At 36.3% G+C, this 14923-nt stretch overlaps 1 protein-coding gene across 4 annotated transcripts in view; it reads right to left on the reverse strand.

Annotated features, from left to right (window-relative positions):
* Positions 1-14923, reverse strand: part of HYDIN (HYDIN axonemal central pair apparatus protein) — a 378288-nt gene that overhangs the window by 320842 nt on the left and 42523 nt on the right. For all 4 annotated transcript variants that reach the window (XM_032591379.1, XM_030298918.1, XM_032591380.1 and 1 more), the window contains exons 2-4: positions 14348-14505; positions 12419-12544; positions 2789-2908 (exon numbers count right to left, since the gene is read on the reverse strand). In XM_032591379.1, coding sequence (XP_032447270.1) covers positions 2789-2908; positions 12419-12544; positions 14348-14482 — 381 coding nt within the window. In that variant the 5' untranslated portion in view covers positions 14483-14505. The remainder of the gene's footprint in view (positions 1-2788; positions 2909-12418; positions 12545-14347; positions 14506-14923) is intronic.

The raw sequence follows: 14923 nt of genomic DNA on the forward strand, positions 1-14923 counted from the left end.
CTGTCCTAAGTATACACCACTGTGCACAAGAACAAAGAGCAAGCAGCAGAGGGTCCCCAGGCCAGTGTCAGAGTGGCTTCAGACAGTTTCATTCTCTTCAAGTCCTCCTCTGCTCTACTTGCCTCGCCCACGGTATGCTTCTCTGTTTAACAAAGACAGTCTAAGCAATAAAGGAAATATAAATGTGAGGAGAACCTAGAGGTTCTAGGGACATAAGGAAAGGGATGACTTTTTTTTTTTAAGACTTGAAGGGAGCAAAAGAAAGTGAATATAGTTAAGTATGACTGAGAAGTCTCAGGGGAAAAATGAGAACAAAACCCCCACAATCTCTCAAAACTGAAATCCAGATGGGCAAGGGAAGAAGAAATGCCGAAGATCAGACTTAAGGCTGATCTTAAGACTAGAAAGTAAGGAGGCAGGGAAGAGATGTGTGCAAATCTGATAGGAGCCCAACAGGAGTGGCTGGTAAGGGGAATGTGCAGTGTCATTTACAATGTGCAGAATGATACTACTTAAGCTGCTGGGAATACTTTTGGTAAGAGCATAATTATGGATTTAAAAAACTAGAAAGGAAAACACCAACAACCCTAGGAATACTAACAATAATATTGGTTTAGTGCTTCCTATGTGACAGGTGCTGAGCTGAATACTTTACATGCATTACCTCATTTAATATTCCAAACAACCTATTAAAATGGGTACTATTAGGGGCTCCTGGGTGGCTCAGTCGGTTGAACGTCCGACTTCGGCTCAGGTCATGATCTCGTGGTTTGTGAGTTTGAGCCCCGCGTCGGGCTCTGCGCTGACAGCCCAGAGCCTGAAGCCTGCTTCGGATTCTGTGTCTCTCCATCTCTCGGCCCCTCCCCTGCTCATGCTCTGTGTCTCTCTGTCTCTCAATAATAAATAAACGTTAAAAAAAATTAAAAAAAAAAAAAAAGAAATGGGTACTACTAGTATTCCCATGGCCCGGAGAAGTGAAGTGACTTACCCAAGGTCTGCAGCTGGGAGACAGATGAGTTTGACTCTAGAGTCTGGGTGCTAATAATTATATCCCAAGTACAGTGCACTGTGGCTTGTAGAGTGCTCACAGCTTACTTTCATCTTGTGTGTGTGGGAGATAGAGGAATAAGGACCAAATGGTCTCCGTTGTTTGCATTCAATGCCAATGAGGAAGCAAATAAATAGTGAACAGCACAGAAATTCTATCCCAGCAGTTCTTTACTAGTCCGTGAGCTAAGGAAGTAGAGAAGCAGGCTTTTATCAGCCACCTAGTACAAGGGTCCTGAGAGTCACATGCCCAAGAACAAGCCTTTCTAGGCTAGAGAAATCTATCTGCTTTTGGCAGCTGGACTTTCCCTGGAGGGGGACCCTCCTTTCATGAGGTCTAACAGCACAGCAGCATCTAACCAAGAGGTGTTGGGTTACCCATGAGAAGTGAGTGCCCTCTGGCAGACAAAACTGACACATGCCCTATACCCTTTACTTGCTCATATATACCTGCTGGGAATCGTGTCTTATTTAGGGCTGAGCAGGAGTGGCCAAAGTACCCTTGGGCTAGCTCCTCTCTCTTTAATAGCCTTAAAATACCTGAGCAAGAGTCAAAAAGTCATGGCAAAAGGGAAAAAGAGAAGTGGAAGTGACAAAGTGACTTCGTTGGCAGTCCTACATGAAAAGAGAGAGCCCTACTGTGTATGTAAAGTATCTCTTCTTGAGGTCTAGGGGCCTAATCCTGAGCATCTCAGATTCTCTTTCTTCTGACTACCCTTTTAACTTCTGTCCCTTGAGCTTCTCTTGCTAATACTTCTGCTGCCAAGAACTAAATACACCATTTTCTTCAGAGTCTGACTTTGCTGCCACTAAATCACCCCATTGATCTCTGAAAGGCATCACTGATTCCTTTAATGAGTTACTGCCAAATATAACTGCAAGTGTTCTTGCATAGTCTTCATTTATTTTTTTTCTTTTCTCCTACAGCTAGGCTTTTTGTCTCCACACTCTCAAACTCCTGAGGTATTCCTACCTGCCTTCACATCTGAAGTTTAGCATCTCTCAGATGCCTTCCTCCCCATCTGACTACTTTTCACACTTTAACTGTGCTTCATGCTGACCTCCCACATTATTCTTTCTTCCATTATTGTTACATGTCCAGGAAATCTTCAGGAACTTAATACCTTTTTCTTGAAGTAAACCCTAATTTATCTCTTGGGGAGAAAAGGCATATGGATTGAGAAGAGATTCAGGGGCAACCAGAAAAGGACAAGGTATAGACAGTGGGAGAAGCTGTCCAAAATTATCTATAGACAAAATCTGAAGGCTATCTGAGGTAGAAGGGAGGAGACAGAAAAAGGAGAATGGGAACTCCATTTTTTTTGGAGATTTTTTTCTTAAATACAATTTATAAAGTATAAATAATTTGGCTGAACAACCTCAATTCATATGAGTAGAGTTTATACCTTCATGTGGGAAACAGTGGCTCTAACACACAGTATGTAAGCATGAAGAGTAATTGTCTCGAACCAGTCACACATAAGAACTTCATGACATTTCCCTAACCAATATTTTACTCAAAAAATGTTACTGCACATGTTGGGAGTTGACCATTTGGTGGGCACTGATGTGGGCTTGAACCTGTATGAACACACCAACCCAGTCTTGCCTTCATTAAGCTTATAGTCAAAGGGAATGTTTTCAACTATTTTCTTAGAATTCATCTAAGATCCTACAGGATTCCATTTTATTTAATCCCTTTTTATATTCCATGAGAGGTACATTCAGCAAACATACTCACTTTGTCATTGTTTCTCAAAACCAATGGAACTTCATAGACTTCACAGGGAGTATAGTTCTGAAACACAATTTCTGATGGAAAGGGCTGGAATAATGCCTGATCCAGGTCAACTCCTGAAAACTGCATTGAAAGAATAAATTCATTATATAGTCACACAGTGGCAGAAATGACTGGGGAAGATATGAAAATACTATATAGACCTATGGATACTAACACTAAAAACATAGGAAATACTCAGAAAGGGGTAACTACTATAAACAATAATTGTTATAAGTAGTAAAGTTACTGTGATCAACTTGTTTATTATATGTATATATGTATATATATGTAATTAATATATATGTATGTATACATACATGTATATGTATGTATATGTATTTATACATATAAATATATGTGTGTGTGTATATATATATATATATATATATATATAATTTATTGTCAAATGGTTTCCATACAACTCTGAATGCTCATCCCAACAGGTGCCCTCCTCAATGCCCATCACCCACTTTCCCGTCTCCCCCACCCCCCATCAACCCTCAGTTTGTTCTCAGTATTTAAGGGTCTCTTATGGCTTGCCTCCTTCCCTCTCTGTAACTTTTTCCTCCCCTTTCCCTCCCCCCTGGTCTTCTGTTAAGTTTCTCAGGATCCACATAAGAGTGAAAACATATGGTATCTGTCTTCCTTTGCCTGACTTATTCACTTAGCATAATACTCTCCAGTTGCATCCACGTTGCTACAAATGGCCAGACTTCATTCTTTCTCACTGCCATCAACTTGTTTAATACAAAACAAAGTAGAAGATTTTGTCCTCAGTTAAAAAAATATAGGCTAATTAGAACACCAACCCAAAACTTCCATTTATGTCAATGGTGAATAATTTGAACCAATCCCCCTATTAAAATAACAAGAAAAACTGTATCAACAAATATCTGCTTGGAGGCACTGAAGAGCTAACAAGACATTCTGATCTAATGTTGAAATTATGAATTATCTCAAACTATTAGCTTGTGTAGTATCCAACAGGTTTTGAGTATTGCCATGTTTCCTTAAAATTTTAGAATATCCCATGATGCCCTGTGAGTTTATAGTTGCACCCTGGGGCACCTTAGTATAGGTTGGAAAGTGAAGATGTAAGCAACCATCTCAATAATTTAGAAAAGCAATAGCAAACATAAGAAAGAAAGAAAGAAAGAAAGAAAGAAAGAAAGAAAGTCCAAACAAATGAAAAAGCGACATAACAAAAACAACAGCAAAAAATAATGAAATAGAAAGTAACCATACTACAGAATCAACAAAGCCAAAAGTTGAGTCTTTAAAAAGACTGATAAAATTGATAAAATACCTAATGAGCATGATCAAGAAAATAAGACAAAAGTTACAATAAGCCAAGATAAAGAATGAAAATAGGGATATTACAACAGAAACTGAACTATGTAAAAAGATAACAAATGGATAGTATGTCAATAAATGGGAAAATGTACATTAAAAAGTACTTAAGAAAATAAAATTTATCAAAAGTAGCACAAAAACAAAGAAAATTTTAGTAGTTCTGTAACCATTAGATAAATTAAAACTGTAAGTAAAACATTTTCATAGAGAAAACTCCAGCCCAAATAACTTTACAAGCAAATTCTAGCAAACATTTAAAGACACAAATCAAATATTATAAGACCTCTCCTAAAGGAAAGAAAAAAAAATTAATGTCTCCCAACTCGATGATGTTAGCATAACTTTCATATAACTAAGAAAGATGGTGGGAGAAAGGAAAATTATAGGCTAGTCTTATAAACGATAGAGTTTTTTTTAAAGGAACAAAACATTAGCAAATTGAAACTCACAGTATATAAAAAGGATAACACATCATGATCAAATTGGGTGTAACTCAGAAATTCAAAGTTGTTTTAACAGAAGCTCATTAAAAAGAAACAAAATTGTCATAAGAAGAAAAATTGTTCATTTAGAAAATTCAAAACAACTTATAGATAAACTATTAGAAGTTAGAATCAATAAATTATTTATCAAGGCCAACAAGTATGAGTATGAGGCCAACAAGTAAAAATCAATTATATTACTAGGTACTAACAATGAACATGTAGGAAATAAAATATATAAGCAATATGATTTAATAGCCTCCCAAAACATAAAATACATAGAAATAAATCCAATGAAAGATGTGTAAAACCTTCAACCAGAAAAGCCACAAGATATTACTGAGAGGAATTAAAGAAAACCTATGTAAATACAGTAATATACCATGTTCATGAATTGAAAGACAATATTTTAAGGATGTCAAATACTCCCCAAACTGATCTAAAAATTCAATGCAATCCAATAAAAAAAATCCTGGTAGAAAATTTTTTTGAAAATTAAAAAGCTGATTACAAAATTTATATGTAAAACAGAGGGACCAAGAATAGACAAGATACATTTGAAGAACAAGATAGGAGGACTTGCTTTATCAGGCAGCAAGATTTATTATATTACTACATATCATATACTGTTACTTATCAACTATTAAAATAGTGAAATGTTAGCACAAGATTTATCATAAAAACAAATATACCAGATTTAAAAGCCCAGAAACAAATCCTTAAATATATCATCACTTGATTTATGACAAAGGTAACACTAACAAGCATTGAGGAAGAGAAATTCTCTTCAATGAATGGTGTTGGGTTAACTGGATATTCCATATGAAAAATATCAATTTAATCCCTATCATACACCATTCCAAGTGTATCAAAGCTCTCAATATGAAAGGTTGAAACAATGTTTTCAGAAGAAGACCAAGAGGAATATCTTCACGATGTTGAAGAGTGCAAAATTTTCTTTAATGGGACACAGAAAATACAAAACATAAATTTAAAAACCGATAAATTAACTCATATTGAAATTTGAAACATGTTCATCAAAAGATTCCCTTAAGAAATGAAAAAGAAATCCAAAGAATGGGAGAAGATTATTTGTAATACACATAACTGATAAAGGACTAATCTCCAGAATATATGAACTTATACAAAACAGTAAGAAATGGACAAAGCACATAAACATTCAATTTAGGGGCGCCTGGGTGGCGCAGTCGGTTAAGCGTCCGACTTCAGCCAGGTCACGATCTCGCGGTCCGGGAGTTCGAGCCCCGCGTCAGGCTCTGGGCTGATGGCTCGGAGCCTGGAGCCTGTTTCCGATTCTGTGTCTCCCTCTCTCTCTGCCCCTCCCCCGTTCATGCTCTGTCTCTCTCTGTCCCAAAAATAAATTAAAAAAAAAAAAAAAAAGTTGAAAAAAAAATTAAAAAAAAATAAATAAATAAACATGCAATTTATAAAAGATGATAACCAGATGGCTAATAAACATGAAAAGTTGCTTAACCTCATTAGAAATCAAGAAACTGAAAATTAAGCCACACCGTGACAACACTACACTCCCAATAGAATCATTTCAATTAAAGAAATTGACAATGTTAAGCATTAGCAAGTATTAGCAATTCCAACTGGAATTCCCACACACAGCTAATGGCAGTATGATGGTACAAACACTTGAGAAAACTGGCAGTTACTACTAAAGAGACACATAGGCATAGCCTATCACCTAGAAATTCCACTTTTATGTGTAGGCCCAATAGAAATGCATACGTGTGCACTAAAAGAAATGTACAAGAGTGTTTATAACACCATCATTTATAAGATCCAAAATGTGGGAAAAGCCAAATGCTCATCAACAGTAAAATGGATAAACAACTGGTGGTGTAGTCATACAGTGGAATACCATACAACGATAAAAATGAACCACCTATTACTAAGCACAACACAAATCTTCAAAATTTAATATATTGACTTAAATTAGCCAGAAATTGAAGAGTATATACTGTGGTATCCCAGTGATATGAGACTGAATAAAGAAAAAATAAACCTGTGATTAGCAGTTCTTCTGAAGAAGAGGGAGAGGTAATGACAGAGAAGGACATAACAAAGCTTCCAGGATGCCAATAATGTTGTATCTTACATTCCTTCATCTGAGTGGTGGTGATATGAGTATCCTTACTTTGTGAAAATTCATCAAGCTATGTGCTCATAATACACCCACATACACACTCAAATTCAATAAAATTTTTACTTACGATGTATTTTCGACACAAGAGAATAAAGGAGAAAATTATTACAATCATTTCAATAGAGGTAGAAAAACATTTGATAAAATTAAGTATCTATTCACAATTAAAAAAAAAAAAAAAAACCTCCTAGCACACAAAGCAAAACAGGTAACTTCCTCAGTCTGACAGAGAGTATCCAGATCCTCACAAAGAAAATAATAACATTACACTTAATGTTAACATGCTGGGTTTTTTTTTTCTTTTACTTTAGGAAGCAAGACAGGGATACCTTTGATCATAACTTGTACTCAGTATTCTATTAAACCTAGTAGTAAATTCAGAGAAGCAGGTGAAATATGTAAAAAATTAAGATTAAAAGGAACCTTAAAAACATACTGCTGAGAGAAGCCAATCAGAAAAGGATACATACTATATGATTTCAGATATATGACATTCTGGAAAAGTGATTATCAATGGTTCAGGGGGTGGGAGGGAAAGATGGCTACTTGAACACATGATTTTTAGGGCAGTGAAGCTATTCTCTATGATACAGTTATGACAGATCTATGTCATTACACATCTGTCAAAAGCTGTTATAGAATATACAGGTGCACAGTGAACCCCAGTGTGAACTATGGACTTTAGTTAATAATAATGTATCAATATTGGCTCACCAATTGTAAAAAAACAAACAAACAAACAAACAAACAAACTACCACACTAATACAAGATATAAATAATAGGGACAAATGTGTGTGGTAGGGTAGGGAAATGGGGCATGTGAGAACTCTCTGTACTTCCCAATTTTTCTATAAACCTAAAACTTCTCTAAAAAAGTATCTGTTAATTTGTAAACACTCAAGATGGGAAAGAAAGAAATAAAACTGCCATTATTCAAAGGTAATAAGTATTTTCAAAGACAATCCAAATAAATCCATAGATGAACTATTACAATTAATAATGAGAGTGACAAGAGTTAAAAAGGAAATTTTCAAATAGATACTATTAGAAGTTATTTTTCAATAAATAAAACAAAAATGTTAAAGCGAGGGAAAATCACATTATATAACATTGCACCCAAATATAACATTGCACCCAAATACCTGAGACTAAAATAGAACAGATATGAAAAGATCTCTATAGGGAAAACTATCAAACTTCACTGAGAGAAATTAAAGAAGGTTTCAAGAAACGGGAGATACACTATGTCCGTGGATTAAAAGCATTAATATCACAAGGATATAAATTCTCCCTAAGTTAATTTATAGACAATGCAATCTCAATCAAAATCTCTCTGATTAATAAATTGATTCTAAAATGTATATGGGAATGCAAAGAGCCAAAAGTAGCCAAGATACTTTTGAAAATTCCTAAGAGAAAATACCTTTAAAGAACAAAGTATCTTCTTATATTTATAGATATTCAAATATATAGCAACTAAAACACGTGGTGTGGATTAGAATAAATTGACCAATAGCGTGGAAAAGTCCAGAAACAGATCCTTGCATATGGATCACTGGATATATGACAGAGGCACTGTGGTGCAGAAGGAGACAATGGATCTCAGCATAAATGACACTTAGAATCCCAGATGGACTGCGTGTAGGCTGTAACTGGCAGTGTGAGTTCCCTTCCCCACCCCTCCTGCCACAAATAACCAGGGTTGAGAGAAGATGCCCAGTGAGAACGTCCACAACTTCAGATCTCTGGTGAGGCTGGCACAATACAGATCAAAGCAGACGACATACTCTGATAGGCAAAACCACCAACTCCTTGTCTGGAATAATAGGAAGGGCAACAAGAAATCCCCTGGATGTCATCTAGCACCAGGAAATAGTAAGGAAGGCTGGGCTGATTAGGGCTACACATAAATCTGCATATTTATAGGAAGCAGCTTGTCACTGAGACAGGCTAGAAGAGAAAAACTCTGAATCAGAAGGGTCCCTACAAGTCAACTCTGGGGAGAAGGAAAGGCTAACACAATTCAGTCATTCTTCCTTCCTTCTTCTCAGTCCTCTTCCAAATAAACACAGCACACAATCCTCTTTCATAAAACTCTGCACGGAGAATCGTGGAGGATTCCTGCTGGTCTGGGACACTGCCAGGCCCTGCCTCAACAGTAACCGCCTGCAATAGCAAGTCCAGGAAAAATGTCCTTCTTTCTTTTGAAAATGAATGGTAATGATAATAATAATGATAAATCAAGATCTATACAAACTTCAAGAACAAAAAAAATAAGAAAATGGCAAATGAAGAATAGTTAACAGAAAAGTTGCCATGAAGCAATGAAAATATTAGCCACACCATTTCACTATAAACTCAAAAAACATAATGGAAAAAATCTGAGAGCACCAAGCAAATAATTAAGAGTGCAGGGAGGAAAAAAAAAGCAATCAAAGAGATGAAAAATTCATGTGTTCACTCGATAAATACTAATTGAGTTTCCAATATTTTTCATATGTTAAGCATATAGTACTGAACAAAGCCAACAAAGTCCTTGACCTCAGGAAGCTTACATTCTTGGGGGAAATGGATAAAAAAAGTAGAAATAAAGAAATATATAATATGAGGTCAGGCAGTGATATGCTATGAAGTAAACTAAAATAGGACAAAGAGAAAGAGTGAATGCAGGATGTATGCTCTCTTCAGGAGGTGGTCAAGGGATGGCCTCTCTGAGAAAAAGTCATCCAAGTAGAGATGTGAAGCAAGCCATGCAAAGATCTGAGAGAATAACATTCCAGTTAGAAGGAATAGCAAGTACAAAGGCCCTGGGGTGGGAATTATCTCTGAATGTTCGAAGAGCAGCTGATGGATATAGCATAGCTAGAAGACAATGAGGAAGAGTGGAAGAAAACGAGGTCTGTGAGAGAAGTAGGTAGGATTAGATGATGCACATTCTTATAACTCTGAGGGCAATAGGAAGCTGTTGGATGGTTTTAGATATGGAAGTAACATGTTCTAATTCACATTTTTAAAAAATAATTCTTCTTTGTGCAGAACTGATGATGGGGCAATGAGATGGAAACAGGGAGACTACTTCAGCAGTCTATAGGATGGTGGCTTGAACTGGGAGGGTGGTGGTGGAGGTGGTGAGAAGTAGTTTGATTAAATATATATTTGTGAAAGCAGAGTTTATAGCATTTGTCATTGGACCTCATATAAGATGCAAGAAAAAGAGAGGAATCCGAGATAACTCCAAGGTAGGTTTCTGGCCTGAGGAAAAAGATAAATGGGGGTACTATATACTAGAGGAAGGAGACAAAAGAGAAGAGATCACATCTTCAGGAAAGGAACATAACACAAACATGAGATCTTAGATATTTTCAGTCTGAGCTGCCAATCATTCATTGGGCTGAATATGTGATTCAGAGTTCAGAAGATAGGCCATAGCAGGAGAAATAATTATGAAAGTAATCATTTTAAAAGTAGGATTTAAAGCCTTATTCCTAGAAGGAGTCACCTAAAGAATGAGTTGAAAAGAGAAAGAAGTTGATGGAGCAAGTACTGGGGAGCTCACTACTCGTCGTAAAAGTACATTTAGCGATCAGGAAGAGGAAAGCCATCAAAATAAAAAAATTAAAAAAATAAATAAGTAAGTAAATAAATAAATAAAGACAAAAACAGCCAGTGAAGTTGGAAGAAAACCAAAGGAGTATCATATCTGAGCTACAAGTGAATAAAAAGGTATAAGAAAGAGACACTGAGTCAAATGCTGTGAGAGAACCCAGAAGTGCCAAATTAGTCAAGCATAAGGGTGAATTGTAAGAGAAACATACACAAAACATACACAAAACTCAAAGTAAGGGACACAGAGGATACCCTGATGGATATAATAACAAATGTAAATGAGCAGAAAAAAAAAAAGAACCAAAAATGGCAAGAACAAATAATGGGTAATTCAAGAAAAACTTTCTAGAAGTAAACGAAAGATACATAGTATCTCAAGAAAAGTTTAGTCACACCCTAATAAAATCACTGGATATTAAATTAGAATAAACAATCTTGGAGCATATGTGCTAAAAGATTCAAGTCTCTATAAATCAAGCCAGCGTTATCACACCTCTACATATCATTATGCATCTTTCTTCTGCTTACCATTAAAGCCAGAAGGTGAGGAAAATGCCCACAGGGCTCTTACGAGGAATATACGTGACCCAAGAAGGCAAATCTGAAGTTCGGTATAAAGGCAAGACACAAATATTGTCAAACACATAAAACCAAGGAAATATAGTTTCCATAAGCTCTTCTTGAAGGTATTAGTAGGTGAGGACTATCACCCAACTAAGAACAAATGAAACTCCAGAAAATAAAGTAAAAATAACCAACTGAGTTGAAAGAAGAAAGAGGAGAAATGATGAGATATAGTAAAGTATACGAATTTCCTCATCCTTCATAGCAGGGGTCACAATGTTAAAACACACACAAGCAGTACACACAGGAAAATATTCATAGTCTGGTCTCAGTCATGCTATGGGAAAAGAACAATGATGAATCAGCTTTGGGAAAAGCCTTGTTCGCTGCCCTCAAAGGTAGAGGGTGCTGGCAGAGAAGAGAAGAAACAATAACTAAAGCTAGCAGCGCTCAGGAGAAGAACAGATATTGTGCAGATCCCAAACAGGGGAGGCAATGGTGTTGCAGCAAGAGCAAATGAGTCTCGGGGACTCATTCATCAGGGGAAAGATCTCTGAAAAATCTCTCAGGAATACCCAGGAAGCCTTTGAGAGGAGGCTGATCTCCAGCAGTTAAACTCATGGACGTTCATACCATAATCTGTACATAAAAAGTAAAGCATATAATTCAAGAAATTAACTTAAAAGTAGGAAATAAGACCTTATCTTATAATCATATGCTCCTAAAGCCTAGAACATACAGTTTACATTAAAATACAGAAACAGGTTAAAATAACTGTCCCTTAGAGACTAAAAGGATACATTTGCTATTGGAAGTGAGCCAGGAGAGACAACAAATGTCTCCTTTAATAAACAATTCCACCTTCTTCCTTTCTAGTGATGACAGCTCAGGTAAGAAGGGATTTGTTGTTGTGTTAAGATGACTTAATTGGATTTGGTACTGGAATCCTTGGAACTACTAATCTATAAATAACGGTGTCCAGAAGTAGCTAGAAAAGAAATGTGACTCCTCAAAAGTTATTTGTACTTATTAATTGTAATTCTCTCCATATCAAATCATAGATATCAAGATCAACAGAGGTAGAAAAAGAACATATAACACAGGAGTGCCTGGACGGCTTAATGAGTTGAGCATGTGACTCTTGATTTCGGCTCAAGTCATGACCTCAGGGTCATAAATTGAGCCCCACATCAGGTTCCATGCTGGACATGGAGCCTGCTTGGGATTCTCTCTTCCTCTCCCTCTGCCCCTCCTCCGCTTGCACTCTCTGAATGAATGAATGAATGAATGAATACACAAACCCAATAAGGATTTATCCCAGAAATGATAGCTATTAGTTACTGTTGTTCTAGAATGTTCACATTATTCCAGGACCTGCTTCATAGGTAACTATGACAGAAAGCAGCTACCTTTTGATGTGTTGTTTCCCCCATATCTAAAAGTTCGATGATCTGTGGTCGGCACATCAAACGTGTATTAGCCAGTCTCTGCTCTGTGGTGAGGGACATTTCCTTCAGGAACTCCGAGGGTGTCAGCTAGAATTTAAAACAAAACAGCTGAAGATTCATAAATGGTCGTACTGAAAAAGTATTTTCATGAGCGCCAGTAATGAATAATTTGTGTTTGCAACTTTCAGGATAATTCTGGAATGCCACTAAGTTCCCTTATAAAATATTTAAATTAACTAAATAATACAAGAGAAGTACCTGTGGACTTTTAAGCTCTTTGCACAGTAATTTGAAATGACATGTGGTTGCTGTTTCCTTGTCATTTTGAAGAAATCACACAAAAGAAACTGGGAGGAGGGAGGGGAGTCAAGAAATTGCACAGGAACATGTCCAAAGAGCTTAACATTTATGTTCAGAAGGAGCATCTGAACATACAACCCTGCTTCCAAAATCACTTCTGGTCTTCAGAACTAAGGAATTTGAAATGCTTCTATTACTCAACTCCAGTTACAACAAACAAACAAAGCCTGTGGGTGTTTTCACTATCCTGCTGTATCAGGTTAAAGAGGAATCTTGTGAAATGAGGAGGATCTAGGAAGTGTGACTGCACAGCTTGGGAATGAGTTTGAACTCTTTAGAAATCACAAGAGCGCATTTAGACCTTGTTTTAAAAGAGCTTGAGGCCAACCATCACCAGAACCAGCAGCCAGTCATAGTCACACACCCAAACAGGAACACAAAATGCTTTAACACTTTCTAATATTATGGGGGGGGGGGGGGGGAATGTAACCTATTATTTAAATAAAAATCATTTAAATAACCCAACAAGGTTTAGTTACCCAGGACCAAACACCATTATCTACTTATTGTTGTTTTGGAATGTTCCAGGGCTTACTTTATATGCAAGGGGGGATGATGATCACTGACAGCAACATCATGCTTGAGCATATACCAAGACTTTTTAAAACATTCAGAGGTTATACAATTTAGTTGATTGATTTCACCTTGGGTTAAAATCACTGCTCTTCAAAATGCATACAAAATTAATTTCTGTGATTGAATCCATTTAAATGAAGGCATATTTCTAATACAGCTTCCGACTTCATTTTTGAGGTTCTTTTTGACTGGAACCCAGATTAGAATACTAAAATGTTAGGAAATTTCAGCTGTGTTGCGGTTTAAATAAAAATAATAAAATCTTAAAAGCAAATGTCAGGAGTTACTTTAAATACAAAACTATAACCACCACAAAAGTGATTGATGATAGGTTTTATTTTTTCAATCAGAACATAACTTGAGACTAGTTTTTTAAATATGGTGAATACCATCTCGAACCCTACACATTATTGTTGATATTCTCTATAAGCATGAGTTTATAATTCAGTTCTCAACAAATTATTATAACTCATTAAAAACAGAAATATTTTTTATTTTAAAGGACAGGGAAAATGTATTTTTCTTTGATATCATATAGTCATTACTTTGATACTCTATGTTCTACAAATATGCAAACAGAAATAACTCTTGCCAATCAACACATAATAACTTATTTAAGTTAAACCCTATGAAATTCTGATATCTGATTGTTTTGAACTACACAGTCTCACAGGGTTCAACCTAACATTTAGAAAACCATAATAATTTGATTGCATAGTCTTACTTCAACTGATTAACTGAAGCAATTCAAGCCTCTACTTTGAGGTACGTGGTTTCAAAAACTCTCCTGGCTCTGAGTGGTGCCTGTGCTCTGCCCCAAGCTACTATGTTATCTAAATGGATCTCATCAGTCCGTACTTCTCCATATGATTTCTGAGACTGCCAAGTAGCAGCTGTCGTCCCCCTGAGGAGGCTGCATTAGGTATGTTACACAGAAAGTCTCAGATACATTACCATTCGATTTACTTCTTCTTTTGTAACCAACTTTGGATTTAAGGGTGGCAAAACCTTGCTTTGGAACCCTTTCAGCATTCTGACTAACCCCATCTGAACAGCCCCCATGGACTCCTCGAGTCTTCTACCCGCCATCTTTATTTCTTTCTTTCTTTCACCTAGGAGTGAAAATAAAAAAGTTTTAGAGAAAATAACGGCTAATTCCTGAATACAGGTCACAATTTATTTAAAGCTTTTTCAAATACAAAAGTTTTAGAAAAGACCAATCTTCAAAAACACATTGAATTCTCGTAACAAATGCCTTAACTAAAGGAATCTATTCCATGTACTTAGTCCAGAGTTGACCTCGTTCCAAAATCTAGGGTTCCTTTTAGACAAACCAAGTGATTCTGGAGTGAGCTCAGGCAAGATGTGGAAATATAAGCAGTTCCTACATTTTGGTACTTTTATCCTCCAAGACAAAAAAAGTAAACACTGCTCAATAAATACACTTCATAGCTTGCTACTTTATAGGCTTATTTGACAATTCTCTCATGACACCCTCCAAACAGAAAAAAAACATAAGGCTTCAGGCCT

The sequence above is a fragment of the Lynx canadensis genome, chromosome E2, assembly GCF_007474595.2.
Source record: "Lynx canadensis isolate LIC74 chromosome E2, mLynCan4.pri.v2, whole genome shotgun sequence".
Classification (NCBI taxonomy): Eukaryota; Metazoa; Chordata; class Mammalia; order Carnivora; family Felidae; genus Lynx; species Lynx canadensis.